This window comes from Euleptes europaea, chromosome 18 (genome assembly GCF_029931775.1).
Source record: "Euleptes europaea isolate rEulEur1 chromosome 18, rEulEur1.hap1, whole genome shotgun sequence".
NCBI lineage: Eukaryota > Metazoa > Chordata > Lepidosauria > Squamata > Sphaerodactylidae > Euleptes > Euleptes europaea.
Window position 1 is genome coordinate 26845042 of NC_079329.1, and position 22192 is coordinate 26867233.

Here is a 22192-nt window from a genome sequence, read left to right on the forward strand (position 1 = left end):
TAGCTGATAACCTTTTTTTACTTAGATATGTAAACAGGGTTAGATATTTTTGTAGGCCAATCCTCCCCTTCCGGTCAATACTAGATGAAGCGCGAGGTTTTGTGATGACTTCAATTGTGGTAAGAAATTTTGGAAAAGATTAAGGCAAAATTTAGAAAATGTCTATACCGGCACTCCAAAGAACCTTTCTTCTTGGGACTCTAGTTCTGAAATCTCCACAGTGTCCTTTGTGAAGGGCAATTGGCAGGAGTCAGCGTTGAATTTGGACCTGGTTCAATCCTGGCACAAGCAGAAAGCACTGTATGCTTTTATTTTTTCCACAGTACTGTGACATCCCCACCCCCACCATAAGCAACCATGAAAAACAGACTGAAAATTTAAATTTCTTCCACTCGATTTGAAATCTCCTGAGGAGTACAGGGAGAGAGAATTAAGTCCCTCACTAAATCAGCAGAAACACTGATTTCCTATACGAAGGCACTTTGGAATTTGAGACCATTCTAGATAGCTCAAGGCTCAAGGTTTTTTTTAATCATGCGCAAGACATTTCTAAGAAATGCTAAAGGCAGCAAAGGAACAATTAGCAGCGTGTTCCTGAACGTGGGTGCCCAGAAGATCGCTACTGCCAGCCCTCTACTATCAGGCTTCCAATCTGTGGTTAGGAACACAACACAGAGTATTAAGTAAAAACAATGCCTCTGGGCATGTACAGCCCTCCCCACTGAACGGGCACCACACATTCTTCCTGACCCTAGGCAGGCTTGGACCTCAGCATCGTTTTCCAGTAATTAAGGACTGGGGACTTGCAGTGATGGAACATTTCCCGTCCACTCTCTGTGCTCCAGCAAATGTACCGCCCACCATCTGGAAACAAGATTTTTAGGCAAGCAGGTGATGTGAAAGACCTCTGCCTGAGACACTGGAGAGCCGCTGCCGGTCTGAGCAGACAATACTGACTTTGATGGACCAAGGGCAGTAGAAGGCAGCTTCATGTGTTCATGAGACGAGTGGCACAACCTTGTGCAGCTTGAGAAGGGGCGGGGTGGGGACCAAAGGCAGAACACTACAAGGCAAATTTCAAAACAGTAGCCCCAATCCTCCCATTTTTGATCCCGGCTTTGGACCACGAGAGGCTAAGAAGCAACTGTCAGGCAGGCAGTCTGCATCCTTTGAGGGTTGCAGGCTGTACCGGCCTCCTCTAAGACAACCTATTTATTAGAACTGTAAAGAAAATAAGACAACCGCAGCTCCTGGTGGGTAGTCTCATCAGAGGAAGGAAAGTGTTTTGAAGCACACGCATCAATCTGGATCACAAATAGCACAGAGTGCTTTTAAAGCAGCTTTCCCAGCTGCAGAGTACCGTTCCATCCATTCCGAGTGGCACAGCAGCCGTTACCTTGACATAGCAAAGCGGGTGAAAATCTGCAAGTTCACAGAAAGCTATGCTGAAGCAAGCGCATTTGGAAAAGCCAGCCCAACACATGCACAAAAAGAGACCGGGGATGTATTTCATTAAGAGGCCTGTCATGGGGAAGTCGCTTAATATTTTATTGCCTCCCTCCAAAAGCAGATCAACTATTTGGGGAGGCAGCGGCAACTGCGCTTTTAAGAACTGCGACTCGTAGCGGCCTACAGGCACAATTTGTAGAGGCGTAAGAAATGGTGACGAGGGGAAGTGTTTCTGGAGCCTCTAAGGACAGGGCTCAAAGACAACAGCCTGCCTCTCGAGCATGTGCAGAGGGCTTCCGCCAATGAACGGCAGGGAGTGAGCAACTTTTTGGGAGGTTATTCCTTCTATGCACAAACCCTTCCCAGATAGTCCACTCTATGTTAAAAATAAACAACCAATCCTGTGTATGCACGTTTGCTGATTTTATAGAGAAATTAGGAGGAATTTTCTAACAGAGTGGTTCCTCAGTGGAACAGGCTTCCTCGGGAGGTGGTAAGCTCTCCTTCCCTAGAGGTTTTTAAGAAGAGGTTAGATGGCCATCTGTCAGCAATGCTGATTCTATGACCGTAGGCAGATCATAAGAGGGAGGGCATCTTGGCCATCTTCTGGGCATGGAGTAGGGGTCACTGTGTGTGTGTGTGGGGGGGGGGGAGGTAGTTGTGAATTTCCTGCATTGTACAGGGGTTGGACTAGATAACCCTGGTGGTCCCTTCCAACTCTATGATTCTATAATGGGAGACCAAGACTGCTGGAACTTAAGCGACGAGTGGCAAGAGGAAAAAAAAATACACACAGATTTTGGTTTCCACTACTAACTCAGTGTACTTTATTTGCCTGCAGCCTACAGCTGAAGAGCGGACAGAGTTCAGTAGCACTGAGGAATGATCAGATATCTCCCCCTTCACACACCCCTCTTCCCCCAATTCAGGAATGGCTTTCGTTTTGTGGGTGTCTCTCTCAAAGAAACCCCCCCACCCCAAAGGAAAATGAAAAGGCATTAAGAAAAGGTGGACCCAGGTTTGTAAAAAAGCCAATCTTTCAGACTCATGCTGGGAGCTTCCCGTTTTAGCCCACCTGGTTCTTTTCTGGTTCGAGAAGTCGGCACTTTGGGGCTGCAATCCTGAATCTGGCACTGAAAGGCACGCATCAGATACCCTGTACAAGAAATCTAGCATGCTTGCTCTCCAAAGAGGACACGCAACTCAAAAGCAGCCCAGGATCAGCCTGGGGAAGGGAAAAGGGACACAGGGGAGGAAGGAGACGAGAATTTTTTTTGTTTTAAAAAATGCTTCCTATAAGATATTAGGATCTCTACCAGACAAGGCAAGCTTGAAAAGAATCTGGTTTTTGTTTCTTTTAAAGCCCCTAAAAACTTCAATAGCTGCATAGTTGGAAGCAAATGCATCTCACCCCTCCATCCTTCTTAGGAATCCTGACTTGCTGTCTCTCCCCAGCCACTGGTAGAAATTTTGAAAAATTATGCAGCTATATGGGGTATACAGCAGGCACACTATATATGTTAGCGGACAGCTGCCCATCCAGCTGGTTTTATTATTATTATTTCGTAAAAAAGAAAAAAGAAAAATGGATTCCCTGTTTACTGGAAAGACCAATAGTAAAAATAAAAAGTAGTACTGGGGGAATGTTTGACACCATTTTATTAATCTTCAACTGCAGTGGAAAAATATAACCTTTACAAGTGCCGTCCTGTGTAAGCTCAAGTCAGTATATATATATCTATATAATTTTTTTCCTTTTTGAAGTGCAGCAAGAATAATACCGTATCAGAATCAAATAAAGAGAACAAATAGGCCAAGCGGTTTCCAAATTGTATTTATCTTTTTTTTTGCTTTGTTTTAACATTTGAATTTCAACCTTCTTTTTTGCAATCCAAAATATTTCCTGAAGTGTGTTTTTTTTTAATTCCTTTTTAACTCTTTGGCACAGTTGTGTGTGTGTGTGTGTGTGTGTGTGTGTGTGTGTGTGTGTGGTTCGGGCTGTTTTGTTCTCGCCAAGAGACAGGCTTTTTTTCCCTTTGGGTTTTAACTCCCCCCCACCCGCCGCCAATTTGGAGAATAGTTGCATTTTGCTTTAAAGCCTCACATCCCATTTGGAGAAAATGGATCCTAATCTCGCTCTACTCACGAGTGAGTTTCTTGACCCCCTCCCCCCTTTCCCACCCCCATACCCCCCAGGTTTCTACATTCACAGTTGAACAAAATTAAGGAAGGAAAGGCGCTTTTTAATGAAACGAGATCGTGAAAAAAATTGTCACGACGGGAGCTCTGAAACATCCCACCAGCAATTCCCTGAAGAAGCCCCCGGTCAGAGCAACTTCTGCCCCCCCACCCCCCTTAAACTCTTTATTTTTCTGCTGCTTCAAGTAGACAGAACTTGTTAGTTTATGAAATGCAACCGCTAACCTCTTTTTCTCCGTATTTCTCTCTCTCTCTCGGGAAAGATTTAACAGCAATGACTTAAAGTTGAGAATGTAGACACCGCCTCATTCACACACACTCACTCTTGAAAGAAAATCCTTCACCCTTCCCGTTCCTCTCGTGCACTGACGGCGTTGTGCGGCCAAAAAAATTCCCTTCCCCACCCTGCGAGTTGACATGAGGCGGGCTGGGGAATTTCCACCTCCTCCTCTTCTCTCCAGCAACGAAAGCCAGACCTTAAAAAAAGATATTAGCACTCAAAATTGAACCTGAAGCTAGCTTCCCTCTCTCCAAGGCTAATCCATCTCCTTCTTCACTGGTCAAAAGACACAGAAGATAGTCTTTGTCTCTGTCGGAAAGAGACTGCATTGAAGTATGGAAAAGCAATTGTTTCCCACTTCCTGGAGGCAAGCGATGACAAGGTTTTTGCTGCTACGCAAGCCAGTGACAGCGCCGCTGCTGCTGCCGCCGCTCTTTGCCGTGGCTGGATTTTCACCGTGGTGTGTTTTAAGCCTCTCACTCACTCATCCTCTCATTCCCAAACACTCAGCATCCGTGCACATTCCTCACTTCCGGGTTGGGTTTTTTTTTTCTCAATAGATTGGAGATTTCCAGTGGGGGTCTCAGGTGTCATCCCAATGGTAACAGATCTAGAAGAAAAAAGGAGGAGGTCAGGTGAGAAGGAGCAGGCGTACACAAAGAATGCAGGCGACACGCAAGGTTGTTTGGAAGGTACATGTAGGATAAACCGCGCAACACCAAGATGACTTGGAAAGTAAATGTATGATAACTCCTGCGTTAAGTACGCCACGCTGAGAAGACTTCTGGTATCAACATGGGTTTGACCAGAGGAGGGCGACCAGAATGGTCAAAGGTCTGCCCAAAGGTCTGCCCTATGAGGAGAGACTTAAGGAGCTGGGTTTGTTTAGTCTGGAGAAGAGAAGGTTAAGGGGTGACATGATAGCCATGTTTAAATATTTGAAGAAATGTCATGTTGATGAGGGAACTAGCTTGTTCTCTGTTGCTCCAGAGACTAGGACACGGAGTAATGGATTCAAATGAAGAGAAAAGTGATTCCACCTAAACATTAGGAAGAACTTTCTGACGGTGAAGGCTGTTCGGCGGTGGAATGCGCTGCCTCGGAGGGTGGTGGAATCCCCATCTTTGGAGGTCTTTAAGCAGAGGCTGGATGGCCATCTGTCGGGAGTGCTTTGATTGTGGGATCCTGCATGGCAGGGGGTTGGACAGGATGGCCCTTGTGGTCTCTTCCAACCTTGTGAACTTGTGACTTAATAGAAAAGTTCCTGCAGGGCCAACAACAGCCAGGAATAAGCCAAGCAGCTGCCATCAGTTATGAACGAGCCACTAAGCTCAGCTGCTCCGGGGCTGTCTGAATGTCCCAATAGTAACATGAAGAAAATTGATACACTTTCTCACACGATGCTGGAGTGTTCCCGCTTCAAACTCCAGCGTGATCAATGGATTACTCCTATTCTAACGAAACTACCTGCCACCGTAATAGGTGATAAAATAGTCCCCCTTCTTGCTGGTGGATAGAGATCCAGGGATAACACTTGCAGTGGCCAAGTATCACTCCACCATGTTTTCCTTAAAGAAATAGAAAAAAACGCCCCATTAACTGCTCAAGACCAGTGGGTCATGGAAGCTTGGAAGGAAAGTCCCAATCTGCCCTTAGATATCAACGGCACATTGCAGAGGATTCTGAAGAATCTTCTGGGGCGACCACACAATTTGTTCAGGTATGCTGGGATGCAGGAGAAACTCCTGGATATACTCTCTACTCCCTGAACTGCAGCAGAACAATCAGGAGCAGCAGACAAGCTTCTCTCAAGACAGCTATGCTGATGTGCTCCGAGGAACCTCAGGCTTCCCCAGAACACGTTCTGAGGGACACAGAGTTCAGAAAATGCAAAGGTTTGAACTAGGGACTCTCGGCTCGTGTGCCACGTCACATTACATCACCTTCCACAGAACTATACTGATAGTCTGCTTATGGGCCGAGCTGTACACCGCCAGGAGGATCCAATCCAAACAAGTCCTTCCAAATTAACATACCTACTTTGCTTACATCATTTATTCTGCAGGATGCTGGAATTTTGTAATTCTTTGCTTTTATTTTACCGGGAACGTTTAAATGGGAGAGGAAAGGAGATCATTATAGTAGCAGTAGCTTCACAGTTAAATACTGTTATGGCTGACACAAGATCTTCACTTGGGACCTGACCTTAAAGCCTGCCCCTAGGGTTTTGATGGTTTTCAACACAAGTTCCTCGGAAGGATCATTTGGGGAAAGGGAAACGGCCACCTCCTTACCAAGCTTGATTCTTCAGTTTTCTCAGCTCTTTAGTGGCCCAGGTTGCAAGGGTTTTCGTTTTGTTCGTCTTTGACCTCCTCCCTTCAGTGAGCAGTTCATGTATCATGGGTTTAGTTTCTACCAACTTGAGAACGTCTTTCCCAAATGCCGTGCACAAATCTCTGTGGAGGAAAAAAATCAACGAAAAGGCTTTTAAATAAAATAAGCATCAGGGTTTAGGGGCTCCTCAAACCCTGAGATTCAAGGACTGACCAGGGCAGTACACTCTGCAGGGGGTGCTGCCCTGCAGACGCTTCACAATGCAGAGTTCTACCCCGAATGTCCCTTCAGTACCTCCTTGTGGAGGTGAGCCAACCCTGCTGCAGTTTCACTGCATTTCCGCCTCAACTCACGGGCCATTTATGCATGGCTGTTTCCTCACGGTCAACCCCCCCCCCCAACTACTTCGGGGCCTTGCTTTGATTATGCTTGCATTTTCCGACCATGAGAGGTCGCCTCGCTCTCCCCACACGTCTTCTGGATGCTGGCTAAACACAAATCCAGAAAATGCGGGCAAAACGCTAGGCGACCTCTCATGGTTGGAAAATGCAAGCATAATCAAAGCAAAGCCCCGAAGTAGTTGGCGGGGCGACCGGGAAGAAACAGCCCTGCATAAATGGCCCCGGTGGTGGCTTTGAACCTCTATGTGTATGTACTTCTCCCTTGCTTGGGTTCTGCAAAGATGGCTCGGCACAAAGTCAGCCTCTTTTCTGCTGAGGCGCTAAGGATACAGAAGGAACTCCCAGGGGAGGCACACACCTGCAGATATCGTGAGCAGTCTGTAAGGAGGGCAAGGGCAAAACTCATCTCGGCATGCATTCGAGAAGATACAGGTGACACTGCTGGAATTTTTTATTTATTGCCATTGCTATAGAGATCTTGGTGCTGGGGCTCAACAACTGGTCGGCTGCTATTGTTTCTGGCAATCACATATTCTTCCTTTGCGTGTGATATTAGTGAGACATTATCTCTCCCCACCCCTCCCTCGAAAAGTAGGGCTTTTGGATCAACAAGCAGGTTGCTAGACACAGTCTTGATAACAGTCTTCATGGTCACTCAACAGAAAGCAGTTGGCACAGCGTCAATTACAATTTTAAATAATATGCCCTTTAGGAAAAAATCCCTCTTTATACAAGTCTCTTTGGGGGTAGGAAAAGTGAGAGTCAACATTTCTATAAGTTAGCCAGGCACTTACCCGATCAGCCCAGCCGCACAGGCTACGACCCCATCGGTATGATCCTCATCTCCAGCAACATGGTCAATGAAAGATAAGATGAATTCTACTCTGGGCTGCACCAGCATCACATCCGCTGAAAAGAAAGCACCATTTGTTCAATAGGATGGGTGCAAAAACTATTTTATAGATGCTAATATTAAATCAAAGATTTTGGAGGCCAAGCAAATTTCTGCCATGCTCTGCCCGGCATCACTCCTACCCCTCTACTCTCCCTGTGCCTGCTGGGTCTCCAAGCCCACCTTCCTTCACAATGCCATGCAAATGTCCTGTTCGGCATCCCCACCAAGCAACAGCACGTGTGAGGATCAGAAGCAATGACCACACTGGTTGATGCACTGGAACACTGCCAGAGGCAGATGCAGTGCAACTGGAGCAGGAGAAAGACATAGCCAGTGCAGAGGGCGTGAAGGACAGGCGACTGGAACTCCCTGCCCTTGGATGTGGTGATGGCTGGAAACTTAGAAGCCTTTAAGAGGGAAGTGGACATGTTCATGGAGGAGAGGGTCAAAATGGATACTAGTCATGATGCACACCTATTCTCTAAACATCAGAGGAGCATGCCTATTAGGTGCTGTGGAACACAGGCGGGATAATGCTGCTGCAGTTGTCTTGTTTGTGGGCTTCCTAGAGACACCTGGCTGGCCACTGTGTGAACAGACTGATGGACTTGAGGGGCCTTGGTCTGATCCAGCATGGCTTTTCTTCTGTTTTTAGGACACTAAGAGTGGCACTGCTGCCCCCTCCCCCAGCCAACTCGCTGTCTTGACACTTAAGTGTCTGAAAACGGCAAAGGGCTTCACCATCAATTGTGCCACAGACCACGGAAGGGAGCCCTTTACTATTCTGGCAGGGAGAGGCAGGCCAAGAGGGCCACAAGAAGAGTCCAGGGCAGTGACTTGAATGTAGGTCATACCGCTGGGCCCACCAAAACATTTCCAACACAAAACTCATAGGCGCAATCACGGTCGCTTGAATTCTGTTGCGCATTTGCGAGCCCCCCAGCAATTTATTTGTTTAGTGATTTATAGCCTGCCCTCCCCAGCCGAAGCTGTAACATCAGGGTAACATCATGCAAATACAATAATATAATCAACAATAAAATTAGCCAAAAAACTGAATTTAAAACAATAAAATCCCACTACAATACTACAAAATACAAAAATACGATGGCGCCTAAACACTGCTCATGTTGCCAAATATATGCAGCAGGTTACCCCTCAGTTGATACCAATAGTATACCCAAAGGGAGGGGATAGGGAGGCCAGCAGATGATGATATCTGCAGCTGTCCTCAGCCATAGGCCTGGCGGAATAGCTCTGTCTTGCAGGCCCAGCAGAGGTCCCACAGGGCCCTGATGTCACCAGACAGAGCATTCCACCAGGCTGGCGCCAGAGCCAAAAAGGCCCTGGCTCCCATCGAGGACAGCAGCACACTCTTAGGGCCAGGGACCACCAGTAAGTTGTTATCAGATGACCGTAACAATCTTCAACACAGCACACAGAGATGCATCACGAGGCCAAAGGGATTCCTGTCATGCAATATCAGGTACTAACTGAGCAGGCTGGTGGCCTAGAGAGAGTGTATGTGTGTGTGTGTGGGGGGGTTACCCCATGACAATAACCCATCCCTGGACTGGGTAGAAGCCCAGCTTCAAAGCCCTCAAAAATACTCACGATGCACATTCTCTTGATCTCCTTTCAGCCCCTGGATGATGCCCGTGTATGCTTCCAAACAGCTCTCTCGCAATTCGTTCAGGTAGTCTACCATGTCGTAGTCAGACTAAGGGCAAAAAGAATCAAGCCATGATGAATGGTTCAACAGGGGCTGCCTTGCAGCCAGTTCACAATGCTACCTTAGTGAAAGTGGGTGTTAATCTATGCAGCAGCACTAGTCTCCTAGCCTTACCTTATCAACTTGGGCTTGAGAGGCTTGCTGCAGAGTATTCAACACCACTTCTAAGTATTTCTTGAACTCTCCTCCAATTGCAAGAGCGATGTCGCCAAACACAGAGAGAATCTGGGGCTTCACAGATCGATGCACGTTTTCATTCTGCAAAGACCAACCACCACTTTACCCACAGCAAATACCTAACCCTCAACACAGTAAACATAATTTAGATCTGTTATCTTAACCTCCCAACGCACTAAGCAGCTCAGAAATAATCCTATTTTATTCTAATCCCCCAATTTAACAGGTTTTATTACCAAAAGTAGGAAAGTACAAAAAGTGTCAGATAGCAAGACCAAACAAAAGGTACAAAACAAAACATAACATGGCTGGCTTTGTCATTCCAGACTGTTATGAAGTAGTACTTCTACACCAATAAGTCAGTTAAGATACATTAGTCAATTTCCAGATCCAAATGGAAGGAGTGTCTTGCTGCTGTCAAATTAGCTATTAATTCAACATCAGTAATACAAATACTACCCGTGAAGTAACATAATACTCATATCACTCCCAGTATTTTATTTTAATAATTTCATTAAAGTGGGGTTAGGCTATGAACTGGTGACTGAGCCAAGGTGACCCAGCACAAGCTACACTCTGGGCAGAGATTTAAGTCAGTTCTCACCAGTCCAAGTGCAACATTGTTCACTAATACACCATGCTGGAATTAATTTCCTTGTAAGCTTTTCACCCAAGCTAAATAAATAGGTCAAGCCAACTGGTGTCAAAGGAAAGGAAGCAAGGCTTTTTGTGGGCTGGAAGATTTTACACTTCTCTGCAAAGCTGGACAGTGACCCTTTATCATATTGTAGGTATTTAGTTGAGAGCCAGCATGGTGTAGTGGTTAAGAGTGTTGGACTCTAATCTGGAGAACCATGTTTGATTCCCCACTCCTCCACATGAAGCCTGCTGGGTGGCCTTGGGCTAGTCACAGTTCTCTCAGAGCTCTCTCAGCCAAAGGAAGTCCAGAGTTGCAGTGCAGAGGAAGGCAATGGCAAACCACCTCTGAATGTCTCTTGCCTTGAAAACTCTATGGGGTCGCCATAAGTCAGCAAGGACTTGACGGCACACAGACAGCTATTCAGTTAACCCCTCCATACACAATATATATGTATGTGTGAGTAAAACCATACGTGCAAAAGTTTGTTCAAATGGAACTAGAGCAAAATAAGGGCTTCTCACTTTGATAAAGTACATATCTTTGTTTACATTACTTGTCTGCCTTCTCCTTCCCAAACACTCAGCCACAATAGCCATACAACCTGTTTACCTGATTCATTATTCTTTTAACATATCCGGGGATTACTTCTCAAAATGTTATATAAGGAAATTTTTCTAGAGAAAGTTGGCATATAAAAACCAACTCTTCTTCTTCTAGACCCCTCCCCACCATTTCTCCCGGCTTCCTTAAGCAACTAAGGTTCACTCACCCCCAAATTTTCTAAGAGCAGCTGCATAGCTTCATCACAGAAAGGCAGGATGTTGGTCTGAAGGGCCCGGCATAAGTCACCAACTAGGCCCACTGCAGACAGACAGACCTAAAAGGAGGAATGCAGTAGTTTATCACACCCACCTGATCCATGAGTCACTTTTCACCCCCGCCAGCACCGATCACCACATCTGTGCCCCTATTAGAACACTAAACAGAGCCAGTGAGACAGGCAACGCTCCATTGTGACGTGCTTGGAAGACTCTCGGGGCTTTTTTTAACCATTTGGTGGCACATTACAGACAATGGGGATGAGACACAAAGTGATTTTGTCAACTGGGAAGAAACCTTTCAGAAACATTCATCGAAAGGGAATTTATTCTGTAGGGGCGATGCCCATTTGTTCAACTGCCACACCATGCATCTGAAAACTGCTTAAGTGGGAAGCGGCATCGCAGCAAGATCACTTTTATGCTAAAGAACCCTCTACGGCAGGGGGCTGCCAAATCGCTATGCTCCCCCCCTTTCAGAAACTCAAAAGCCTGCCCACCTCCTCCACATTTCTAAGTCTGAGATGTCCAATTCAACTCTGGTTAAATGAGAATGCACCCTAGCACTGGGTCCCTCTCTTTCCCTGTCCCTTCTGGTGCATAATGGGATGAAGTGGGTTAGGTGCTGGTTTCCGGTGATGTACAAATGCAGGCATGGGGCTAAATTGGAATTTTCTTTCCATTATCCACAATCCTGAACTGGGATTCGATCCTTTTTAAGAATCCTGAGTTCTGGGGTGAAAACAAATTCCAGCTAAGCAGAGAAAGGGGGAGGAGCCAGGTAAATGGATAAGCCTGGCACAAGGAAGGTTTTTCCGCATTCTTATTGAACTGTGGCTGAACTGGACCTCTGAACGCAGCCTTACAGGCAGGATGTCCCTACACCCCCTAGAGTTGTACTCTGCCCATCCTGCTATATCAGCTTGGGCAATTGTAACTTCTGTGCTTGTTACTGGTGCATATCTCAGCATGTTTTTACTCAAACAAAAACTAAGGGAGCTATCAGACATGCATCAGAGCCAAGCAGCCTACACAGAGCTCAGTTGGTGAATCTGCAGTATCAGGTTTATGTTTTTCTGCAAAGTCAGGATCCAGCAATTCCTTGCCTTACCTGCAGTGATTCTCTGTCCGTGCAACATTATTTCTGTTGATGTGACAGCTATCTAGACTGGAGCTTTTGGTTTTTGCAGGTGGCAGTCCTTCCATATCCTACCAAGAATGCTGCAACTTTACCAGTCTGGGCAAGGAATTCTACACACATGGCACAAAAGACTTTTCCAGCCCTTGCTGCAACACACAGATCCATCTACTGCCCAACCCCCTAGTTCAGCCTAGAAAATCCAAATCACACAGTGGAAATAGTAACAAGAGTAAACCCCCCAAAGCCAAAAGGCTTGGAGATGCACAAGAGGGTCTTACCTGGTATTCAGCATAGTTCTTCAACCCAATACTTAGGAAAGGTTTGAAGGCATCCATATACTTGAGAAACTCTCCACCCAGCACTATCCGGAATAAAAAGGGAACACACAAATAGGGATCAAGCATCTAAAATTGAGCCACAGCTTGGAGTCAACAATCTAGAAGCTTGCTAGATCTAAAACTAGGGAAACCAGTCTCCCTGTTACTACAAAGAATCCAAACACCCATTAGGGGTGCAGCAATTATGTTGCTGCTGGACTTTTACAGAGAAACGAGAGAACACCCAGGAACACTGATCAACCCGTAGCTTAAAGGCAGCCAGGCCTCCTGTCTGTGCAGAAGTGGAACAACTGCGGTGCTCTGACCAATTAAAAGCACAAGAGTTTCCCATGTGCTTGCATTTTTTCCCAGGCTATTAAAATCTGACAAAGAACTAAATTAAACCAGCCAGGCCCCCTCAGGTAGGGCAAGTATCAGAGCCAGTTACTTATGTATTAGATCTAGTTTTACAAAGCATGCTACGATCTGATTTCCTAAGATGACAGTTCTACATTATCACTCCAGTTTTACAGACTGGAAACAGGCTGGGGAAAGAACAGCTTCTCAGGCCACACGCTGAGGCCTGTTGAGGTTAAACAACCGCCAAATCCCCTAACCACGGTTAAGAGACCAGATTCAAGAGTACCTGAGAGTCATGCCCTTCTACACCCCTTTGGCTTCAAGATAACTATACTAAGCATTAACATCTGGACTGGGATTTTTGCTAGCCACAGATAGCTCTGAAGCTGAAGGGGGGAAATGGGAGACAGACCGTCAGCACAAATCCCCAGGGCACTGCTGGACTTCTAGCCAACTGGGCAGTGGACTGTGCTCAGTCCTAATGAGTAAGTTCCAAATTTAAGTCTCTCCCAGAACCATCTCTTATTCATACCTACCAACAGCCTCCTCTGAAAGACAAGTGAACGATCTGTCACTAGCCATAGCAACAATATTCTAAATTAAAAAAGCTTCCAACTGTGGTGTGACAGCATACACATGCCACAACGACTGTGGAGTACTGCAGCCCAAACTTCGGGATGAATCATATTTTTATTCTTTGCTGCGATGTGGTTATTAGAAGCTTCAAGGAAGAGGTGGGTGGGAGGATGGGGAGGCAGGTAGGCAGAAAACCTCAATGTGATCCACAACTCAAAATGCTTTCCAAATCAAGCGGTGTGTAAAAAGTAGCTGACCTCTTCTGAACCAATTGCCACTGTGCAGCTTCCAGGCCTTTGCCAGAGGCCCTAACCAGCTTTCGTTCAACTTATACCTGCAGCAGAGCCAAAGGGTACAAGCATTTGCTGCAACTGTCCACTTCGGGCTGCAAGTGGGAGTTGGCATGCTCCCCTGGCTCCTCCATGAAAAAGCTCCAGGTGTACAAAAAAATTAAGTTAGGACAACCTCCTTCCTCCTTGACATGCTGGTTTTTGTCACAGAAGGCTGAAAGGGATGGGAGGAAGTAGGGAGGAGTCAAATGTGGCAACTGTCACTTACAGCCTAACATAGAAGTAGGTAACCTCCAGGATCAGAGGAGCATGCCTATTATATTAGGTGCTTTGGAACATAGGCAGGATGCTGCTGCTGCAGTTGTCTTGTTTGTGGGCTTCCTAGAAGCACCTGGTTGGCCACTGTGTGAACAGACTTGCAGGACTTGACGGACCTTGGTCTAATCCAGCATGGCCGGTCTTGTTCTTAACCTTTCTGCTCCAAGTACCAAAAGTTCACAATATCTACCTGTGAAGATGCTGGTATGCCGGAGGATGAGAGGGACAAAATGTTGCTTTTACTTAGCAGTCTATTCACACAGTGGCCAACTGGGTGCCTCTAGGAAGCCCACAAGCAAGACGACAGCAGCAGCACTATCCTGCCGGTGTTCCATGGCACCTAATATAACAGGCATGCTCCTCAGATACTGAAGAATGGGTATGCATCATGACTACTATCCATTTTGTCTAGTAGCCATGGATAGCCCTCTCCTCCATGAACATGTGCACTCCCCTTAAAGCCTTCCAAGTTGGAAGCCATCACCACATCCACAATTTAACTATGCGTTGTGTGAAGAAATAGTTCCTTATATCTGTTTTGAATCTCTCACCCTGCGCTGAACATGTATTTCTTTTTTCTTTTTACATGTATTATTATTATTTTTCTTTTTCTTTTTTTTGTGTTTATGTTTTATTATAAAAATAATAAAAAATTATATAAAAAAAGAATCTCTCACCCTCCAGCTTCAGCAGATGACCCCGCATTCGAGTATTATGAGGGAGAAAAGCTTCTCCCTGTCCACTCTCTCCAAACCATGCATAATTTTATAGACCTCTATCATGTCTCCCCTTAACTGCCTTCTTTCTGAGCTAAACAGCCCTAAGCATTTTAACTGCTCCTCATACGGCAGTTGCTCTAGTTCCCTGATCATTTTGGTTGCTCTTTTCTGCACCTTCTCAAGCTCTGCATGGAATTTGCCTTTTTCACAACAGCTGTACACTGGATTGACATCTTCATTGAGCTATCCACTATCGCCCCAAGATCTCTTTCTTGGTCTGTCACTGCCAGCACAGATCCCATCAGTGTATATGTGAAGTTGGGATTTTTTTGCCCCAATATGCATAGCTTGCTCACATTGAATCACATTTGCCATTTTAATGCCCATTCCTCCAGTTTGAAGAGATCCTGATCTTATAAATTTTACTGAAAAGGATTATACGAGCAAAGGACTCCAGCAAAGAGTTACCATTTTTGGTTATATGCTTAAGCTTGTTCTCTGCTCTTCACTCTCTGTCCTTAAGCTACAAAAGGTCTATTTCTGCACTAGTTCCATTCTTGTTCACACTGCTTCTAATAGATCAAAACTACCCTGTCCCCACACTACACTATTCTAATCAGAAACAGAATATGATTAAGTGAAGCAATCTCATATCAAGAAAGAGCATTTAGCTCAGCACTGCCTACTCTGAGTATATCTCCTCAGGGTCTCAAGACAACAAAAGGCCTTCTCAAACACCTTAACTTAGATTCTTCACAGGGATTGATCATAGGACCTTCTGCACACAAAGCATGTTTTGTCACTGAGCCACAGCTCCTCCCCTACCACATGAGGCCAGGTACTAATTTCCCATGCGTGGATTCAGCTACAGCTCTTATTGCAGACTGCCAAAAGTGATCACATAACGCAGCTCTAAGAGCAACCTACTATCTAATGCAGTGGCAACCTGTAACCCAGGTCCCACCCTTAAGCTTCGACTGCAACATGGGACTCCTTTCAAGTTTCGATTCTGGAAAACCAACTTTTATTTAAGGAGACCAGATGCCTAGGAAGACAGGAAGGCTTCAGTATCTTTGTGCAGAAGTGAGAATTCTGCAGGTGCTGCTTCTCAGCCATGCGTTACATGCAGTGAATGCCATTAATTCTGTTTGGTGTGATCATTAAAGGTAAAAAAGCTTCTAAAGACCTTTGCATTTGGGGTCTGTTTCTATTGGGGGGGGAGCCCTGAACAAAAATGGCATAGCCCATCTTAAGTCTGGGTGCAACACCTTTGTGAAGATCAATGGTCGAATGAAGACATCCCTTGTGTGCATGTTTCAACAGAAGGGCCACAACTTATGAGCACCATTAGTATGGAGCAAGCAAGAGTATTCTGCTCATTCACAAGTTCACAGATTTTTCTTATGTACATTACAGAATTGCTGGCCTGATCCCAGCAAGACTTTTGTGGTTCAAGACCCCGCTTGACCCCTGAACCAAATTCAATGCTGGCCATAATTAGACAAGGAATAGAGAATAAAACTGTTGCTATCATACTTCCCTTGTACAAACCTATGGTGAGACCACACTGAACCAAGGATCATGAAATCCATTAGATAAAAAGCCATGAGGGACAGCAGCTGTCATGAGGAGTTGAACCAGGCAGGATTACATTTCCTCTCTCTTGTGGCAGTGGGAAAGCTGGTAGGATCCAACTAACTGTGTGGTACTTACTCTGCACTAGTTGTTACCCAAACTAAAGGCAAGAGAAATCTAACACAGCTAGAACAGTTAATAGAATTCCAACCACCACCAATAAAAATAGAACTATAATGAGACAAATGTGGCTCCTAACACAATACTCAAAGAGCAGTAAGAACAGAATTAGGATGCCAACAGTACCCGGCAATAATGAAATTGTAAGCAAGGTTTTACATGTTCTACAGATGAAAAAGCCAAGGGGCAGGGAGCAGCCAAAACCTCCGCCCAGAATTACCATGTTCGCCCCAACACACCTCTCCACCACTTACATCCTCTGCTTTCACCAGCAAGGGACGCTCTTCTCAAGCAAGCAAGCATCCTGATTGTAAAATGGAGTTGCCCTCTTGTCCATACCGCATCTTCAAGAAAATGGCTATCCTTGGCCAACCAAGGCAGTGATCCAGCCTACTGGAATGCTGCTGCAATTTCTGTGTCCACCTATCTCATCCCTGTGAATTTATGTTTCCTCACCCCACCAAGGCCCAAATGGTGGCAACAGAAGGCCAAGAGCAATGTCTGAATCTGGAGGCAAGGCAGAATATATCCACGCAACGCTCAGTTTGCACACTCCCCCTTCAAGACCCTCTACCCACATAAAGTGCTGACCTTCTACCAGTGTGCTGACAGCCATGAGAGCATCCTCCTGGACACCCCCGGATCCCGCTGTGCTTTGGAACATCCTCAGGAGGGAAGCCATCACCACATCAGAGATCTGCAAAGCATCTTGGTGCTGCACTTTACGTAGGACATTCTGAAGTTTGGCGAAGGGAAAGGAGAAATTAGGTGGAGGCTTTCCTCTTGGACTACTTTTCCAACTCCTGTTATCACAGTTCTTACAAAACTGCACAAACAATCATGAACTCTGCAGCTCATATGGAACAAGTATGTGAGTGTGTGAGGGGGAGAGATCTGGCATCACTGAGTCCACAGCTTCCACAGAGTGAGAGTTTATTACTCCAACCTGCACATTGGGAAGTTCACTTCCGTCTTACAATTGGCTTATTTTGGGTTCTGAAATACAACCCCTTACAATGGGGAAGAACAAGAGCAATATTCCCCAACAGCAACTTTAAACCGGTCCATTTGGAAAGGAGTTATCTGTTTGGCTTCACTTCCCACTCCTCACTAAGGCATGTGAGACACACAAAATTGGAGGTGGGTATAGGGACAAGATGCTGAGCAAACTGTGGCCCAGAAGGTTGGCGGGTGGGTTTTACTTTGACAGTCAAAGTCTACCCAGTCAACACATTTGGAGAAGAACTGCTTCCCAAGTCACATGAGGGGTGTCTGCGTGAATTGTGCATTCAGCCATACCCAGTTGTTCCATGAATCGCTAGACAAGCACATTTGCATCCCACCGCAGTTTTTAAACACTGCCAACAGTGTTTTAGACTAAGCCGAGAACAAAGGTTGAGAGTAGGAAGAAGGATGCAGCTCAATGATAATACTCATCAAAGATATTAACCCATGGGACTGTAAGTACTAGAGATGCACACATGAGTTTTATTTAGTTTCGGCTCAATTTTGTTAATAAAATAAATTGTCCAAATCCTGTAATGGTATGGTTATGTTTGGAACTTCAATTGTGTCTGAGTGACATTTAAGACGGTTTCAGTAGGAAGCACTCCTACTGGTAACTTTGTCTCCTAGCAAACTAGGATTAAATTTTCCAAGGGATTCTACCTTGAGTTGAAATTAAATCAAAAGAGTTTCCGTCAAGACATTAGGAAGAATTTTCTAACAGTTAGAGCGGTTCCTCAGTGGAACAGGCTTCCACGGGAGGTTGTGAGCTCTCCTTCTATGGAGGTTTTTAAGAAGAGGTTAGATGGCCATGTGTGAGCAATGCTGATTTTATGACCTTAAGCGGATCATGAGGAGGGCATCTTGGCCATCTTCTGGTCACTGGGTGTGTGTGTGTGTGTGGGGGGAGGTAGTTGTGAATTTCCTGCATTGTGCAGGGGTTGGACTAGATGACCCTGGTGGTCCCTTCCAACTCTATGATTCTACCTCTCACTCCATCAAGGCCATCCCTCCCAACTTTCAGGCAGCTAACAAAAAAATCGTTGAACAACGGAGTACAGTGTAGAGAGGAGGCTAGGGGGATTACAATTTGCTTCCCCTTATCCACACGCTCAGCTTTTGTAAAAGCAGCCCCCCCCCCACCACACACAGATGAACAGGACGTTTTGTGCATAATTGGATCCCCAAGGACTGCTTTTAAATTAGGAGAGGAAACTGATCTAGTTCTTGACTCTGTAGTTTGGTTTTTAAAAGTGTGAGACTTAAGCCTATACTCTGCAAAGCAGGCAGGCTTATCTCCTTCCTTGGAGAAGGAAGAAGATAAGAATGTACAAGAGGGCTGGCCTTTGACGGCGCTCCCCCCCATCCAAGTACAGCAGCCCATCCCACCTGACAGTATACGTAAACATAGGGGATATACCTCAGTCCAGAGGTGCCAAGCTGAACAAAGAACTGGACGGGATAGAAGAATCCTCCTTTTACACCAACAGGGCAGAGGGTAGGAATCTACCTTTTGGTGCCCTAAAATTTATTCGCCCTTCCCATTCAGAGTAACTTGATGTTCTCACAAACTCCTCCAGATGGTTGCAGCAAAGCTAAAAAATCTGATGGCACCTTGAAGACTTCATTAAAAAAAAAAAAACACGTTTTCCTACCGGTGTACAATCTCTGCACCACATCATGACTCCAGAAGGAGAGCATGTTTTGATTAATGTCAACTAGCTAACTAGGAGCCCTGACCTGGATGGCCCAGGCTAGCCTGATCTCGTCAGATCTCAGAAGCTAAGCAGGGTCAGCCCTGGTTAGTATTTGGATGGGAGACCACCAAGGAAGTCCAGGGTTGCTGTGCAGAGGAAGGCACTGGCAAACCACCTCTGTTAGTCTCTTGCCTTGAAAACCCCATAAGGGGTCACCATAGGTCGGCTGCGACTTGACGGCACTTTACACACACACACACACACACACACACACACAGAGCTAACTAGGAACACATCTCCAGCATTCCTTAAGCTCTCCATATACATTGAGACATTTCCATAATCTTATAGCACACCCACCCTTAGGAAAGCCAGCCCACATCAACGCAGACAGGAGGGAGGGAGAGAATAGAGAAGGAGCTTGGCTAAGGCTACGCCAACATTCTAACTCCTCACTCATGCTCTCAATCAGGGGTCCACCACAAGGTTCCCTTGGGCACCATGGTGCCCACCAAGTGTTTTTAGGAAGTGGGCAGGGCCAACTACGGCTTTTGCCCAGCAAAAAAAAAAAAACAACATTGCCACAGCTTAACTTCAGTAACACAGTGCAGATCCTTGTGCTGTGGAGGCAGATGCTGTCAAAGCAATCATTTTTGTGTCTGGCTCTGCCTTCTGCAGCAGCCATTTTGTTGCTGCACCCACCATGCCATGTGGGAATTCCGCCTGTGCCCACGAGCTCAAAAAGGTTGGGAGGCCCTGCTCTTAAACGTTAGCAAGGAACATAGACCATCTAGCCTGAACTTTTGTCATACAAGGTTATTTATTTTTTGCAGGCTTGAAAGTAAGAAAAAAGACATCAGAACTGAAGGTGCCTTCTTTAAAAATAAACATTTTTCATTGGGGCCCTCAACCTTTTTGAGCCTTTGGGCCACCTTCGGAATTTCAAGAAGAGGTGGTGAGCAGCACTCCAAAACATCTGCCACAGGCGCAGAGTCAACTATTTCCTTCCTAATTGCTTTGCGAAATTAAAAAAAAATGAAAGAAACCCTGGGGAGGGGTAGGAAGGGAGAAAGAAGGGGAAATAAGGAAAGCCTTGTAGTAATCAGTCTTCCTGATCCTCTAGTGGCTACGGCTGGTATTGCAGCTGCAGAACGCCCTTTAAATTGAATGAGGGCAGCCAATAATAAGCCCGGCCCTAGACTGTCCCCACCTACTTCTTGGCAAGCTTGGTGGGCACCAGGAGAAGTAGTGGTGGACGCCACAGTGCCCACAGGTGCCACACTAGGGGAACCATGGTTTTACATGTTGAAAGAGGCCCTTCCTGGCAACTTTCAACGCAAGACCCGACTCAGACTTTTCCCTCTTGAACGATCCTCCTCACTAGTCCTGTTGTGGCATGCCTTGTCTATATAGCAAAAGAAGGGCAAGGTTTTTACCTGCAAAGTGGCACACAGAAGAGACTGAAGGTCATTGAACTGGATTCTGTCAGATGTACTCTGGATATGGGACTGGGGAAGAGAAAGACATCCTTTTAGCCCACATCAGAAGCCCACTGCTGTCTACTGCTAAGCCCCTGACCCATGGGGAGGGAGGGACTGTGGCTCTGTGGTAGAGCATCTACTTGACATGCAGAAAGTCCCAGGTTCAATCCCCACCATCTCCAGTTAAAGGGACTAGGAAGGTAGGTGATGGGAAAGACCCCTGCCTGAGACCCTGGAGAGTCGCTGCCAGTCTGAATAGACAATACTGACTTCGATGGACCAAGGGTCTGATTCAGCAGAAGGCAGCGTCATGTGTTCATGCCCAAGCCACCATTGAGAAGAGCAGAGCACCTCTACCATCGGAATGAACGGTGGCCTCAAACCAACATTTAAAGTTGAACCCTAGGCAATGGGGGTGGACTGAAAGACAGCTAAATACTAAACCAGGATTACAAAAATATTGATAATTGGAAGGGGGGTCCCAGCATTTCCATTCCAACAACAGCGGAGCCTTGTTCATCAAAAGGAGCCCCCCACTAGTGAAACCTGCCTCTTCAGCTGGAGCAAGGCTCCTTGTACCAGTGTAAGGCTGCTTGCACTGAAGGAAAGCTCCGCTTCTCGCAAGGAGAATTCTGGATCCTACCCAGTGGTTGTTATAATATGGTCACACAGGTGCACTGGAAGAGTCTAAAGATCCTTTTGACCCACCACCAGGGTTTAGAGAACTACATGAAGTAAGAAAGGCAACCACCCTCCCTGCAATATTGCCCACTCATTTGTTGGGGCCCTGTCTTCAAGCAAGATCAGTTTTTGCTCTCCAGCCAACCTCCATCTGAAGCACTTGTTGTAGCCGTTCCATGATAACTAAAGTTGTCTTCTGGACAGCTGGGTAGCAGTCCTTGGCGCTGTTTTTCACAATCTCCATCAGAGCTTCGTAGGCTGAACTCCTCAGGTTATTCTGGTGCCCATCAGGCCTGTAACAGGAAAGAGAAAAAAATTAGTTTCCTAGAGCACACAATGACAGCCACCACAGCATAATTTAACTTATCGGCACTTTTGGTATTTCAGAATTCTGCTGCAAGAGTGGCAAATGAAAACTGTTCAACCAAACAAGAGTATGATTAGATATTTCAGTGGCAAAGTGGCATCTAGACCATAATGCACTTCATGCAAGATTCTGTTTTAAGCAGCCATCCCTAATTAGCCAATACACAAGTTTCTTCTGTCTGCGACCACATCACTAAAGGTCTTAAGAGCGCAGCCAGCCAGCAGTTTTTGAAAAGCAGCAGCACACAAATTGATGTCTTCACCCACAAAAGAAGACCACACAATACAACTCAGGGGGTTGGGCTTGCAGAAGTTTTAGACAGCCATTGAAAAGTATGGACATTTGAGTGTGTTTAACAAAGGGTTTGGCTGGGAACGATTGAAAAGGCATACAGCACAACGACCACGCTAAATCTAAGCAAGTCGGGATTTGGCCGGTGTCTGCAAGACAGACCTCCTGGGAGCCCTATGTAAGCCAGTCTGTGTTCTATGTGGAAGAAAGACAGGATATAAATAAAAATCTTGCAAGGTACGTAGAAGAGCATTCCTCCTTGAGTAACC

General features: G+C 45.9%; 1 protein-coding gene across 1 annotated transcript in view; it reads right to left on the reverse strand.

Moving 5' to 3' along the window:
- Positions 1 to 4352: 4352 nt before the first annotated feature.
- Positions 4353 to 22192, reverse strand: part of KPNB1 (karyopherin subunit beta 1) — a 40002-nt gene continuing 22162 nt past the window's right edge. Inside the window, exons 13-22 of the mRNA XM_056863850.1 lie at positions 21411 to 21558; positions 20540 to 20611; positions 16993 to 17137; positions 12345 to 12427; positions 10877 to 10984; positions 9405 to 9548; positions 9173 to 9278; positions 7458 to 7572; positions 6223 to 6384; positions 4353 to 4538 (exon numbers count right to left, since the gene is read on the reverse strand). Coding sequence (XP_056719828.1) covers position 4538; positions 6223 to 6384; positions 7458 to 7572; positions 9173 to 9278; positions 9405 to 9548; positions 10877 to 10984; positions 12345 to 12427; positions 16993 to 17137; positions 20540 to 20611; positions 21411 to 21558 — 1084 coding nt within the window. The 3' untranslated portion in view covers positions 4353 to 4537. The remainder of the gene's footprint in view (positions 4539 to 6222; positions 6385 to 7457; positions 7573 to 9172; positions 9279 to 9404; positions 9549 to 10876; positions 10985 to 12344; positions 12428 to 16992; positions 17138 to 20539; positions 20612 to 21410; positions 21559 to 22192) is intronic.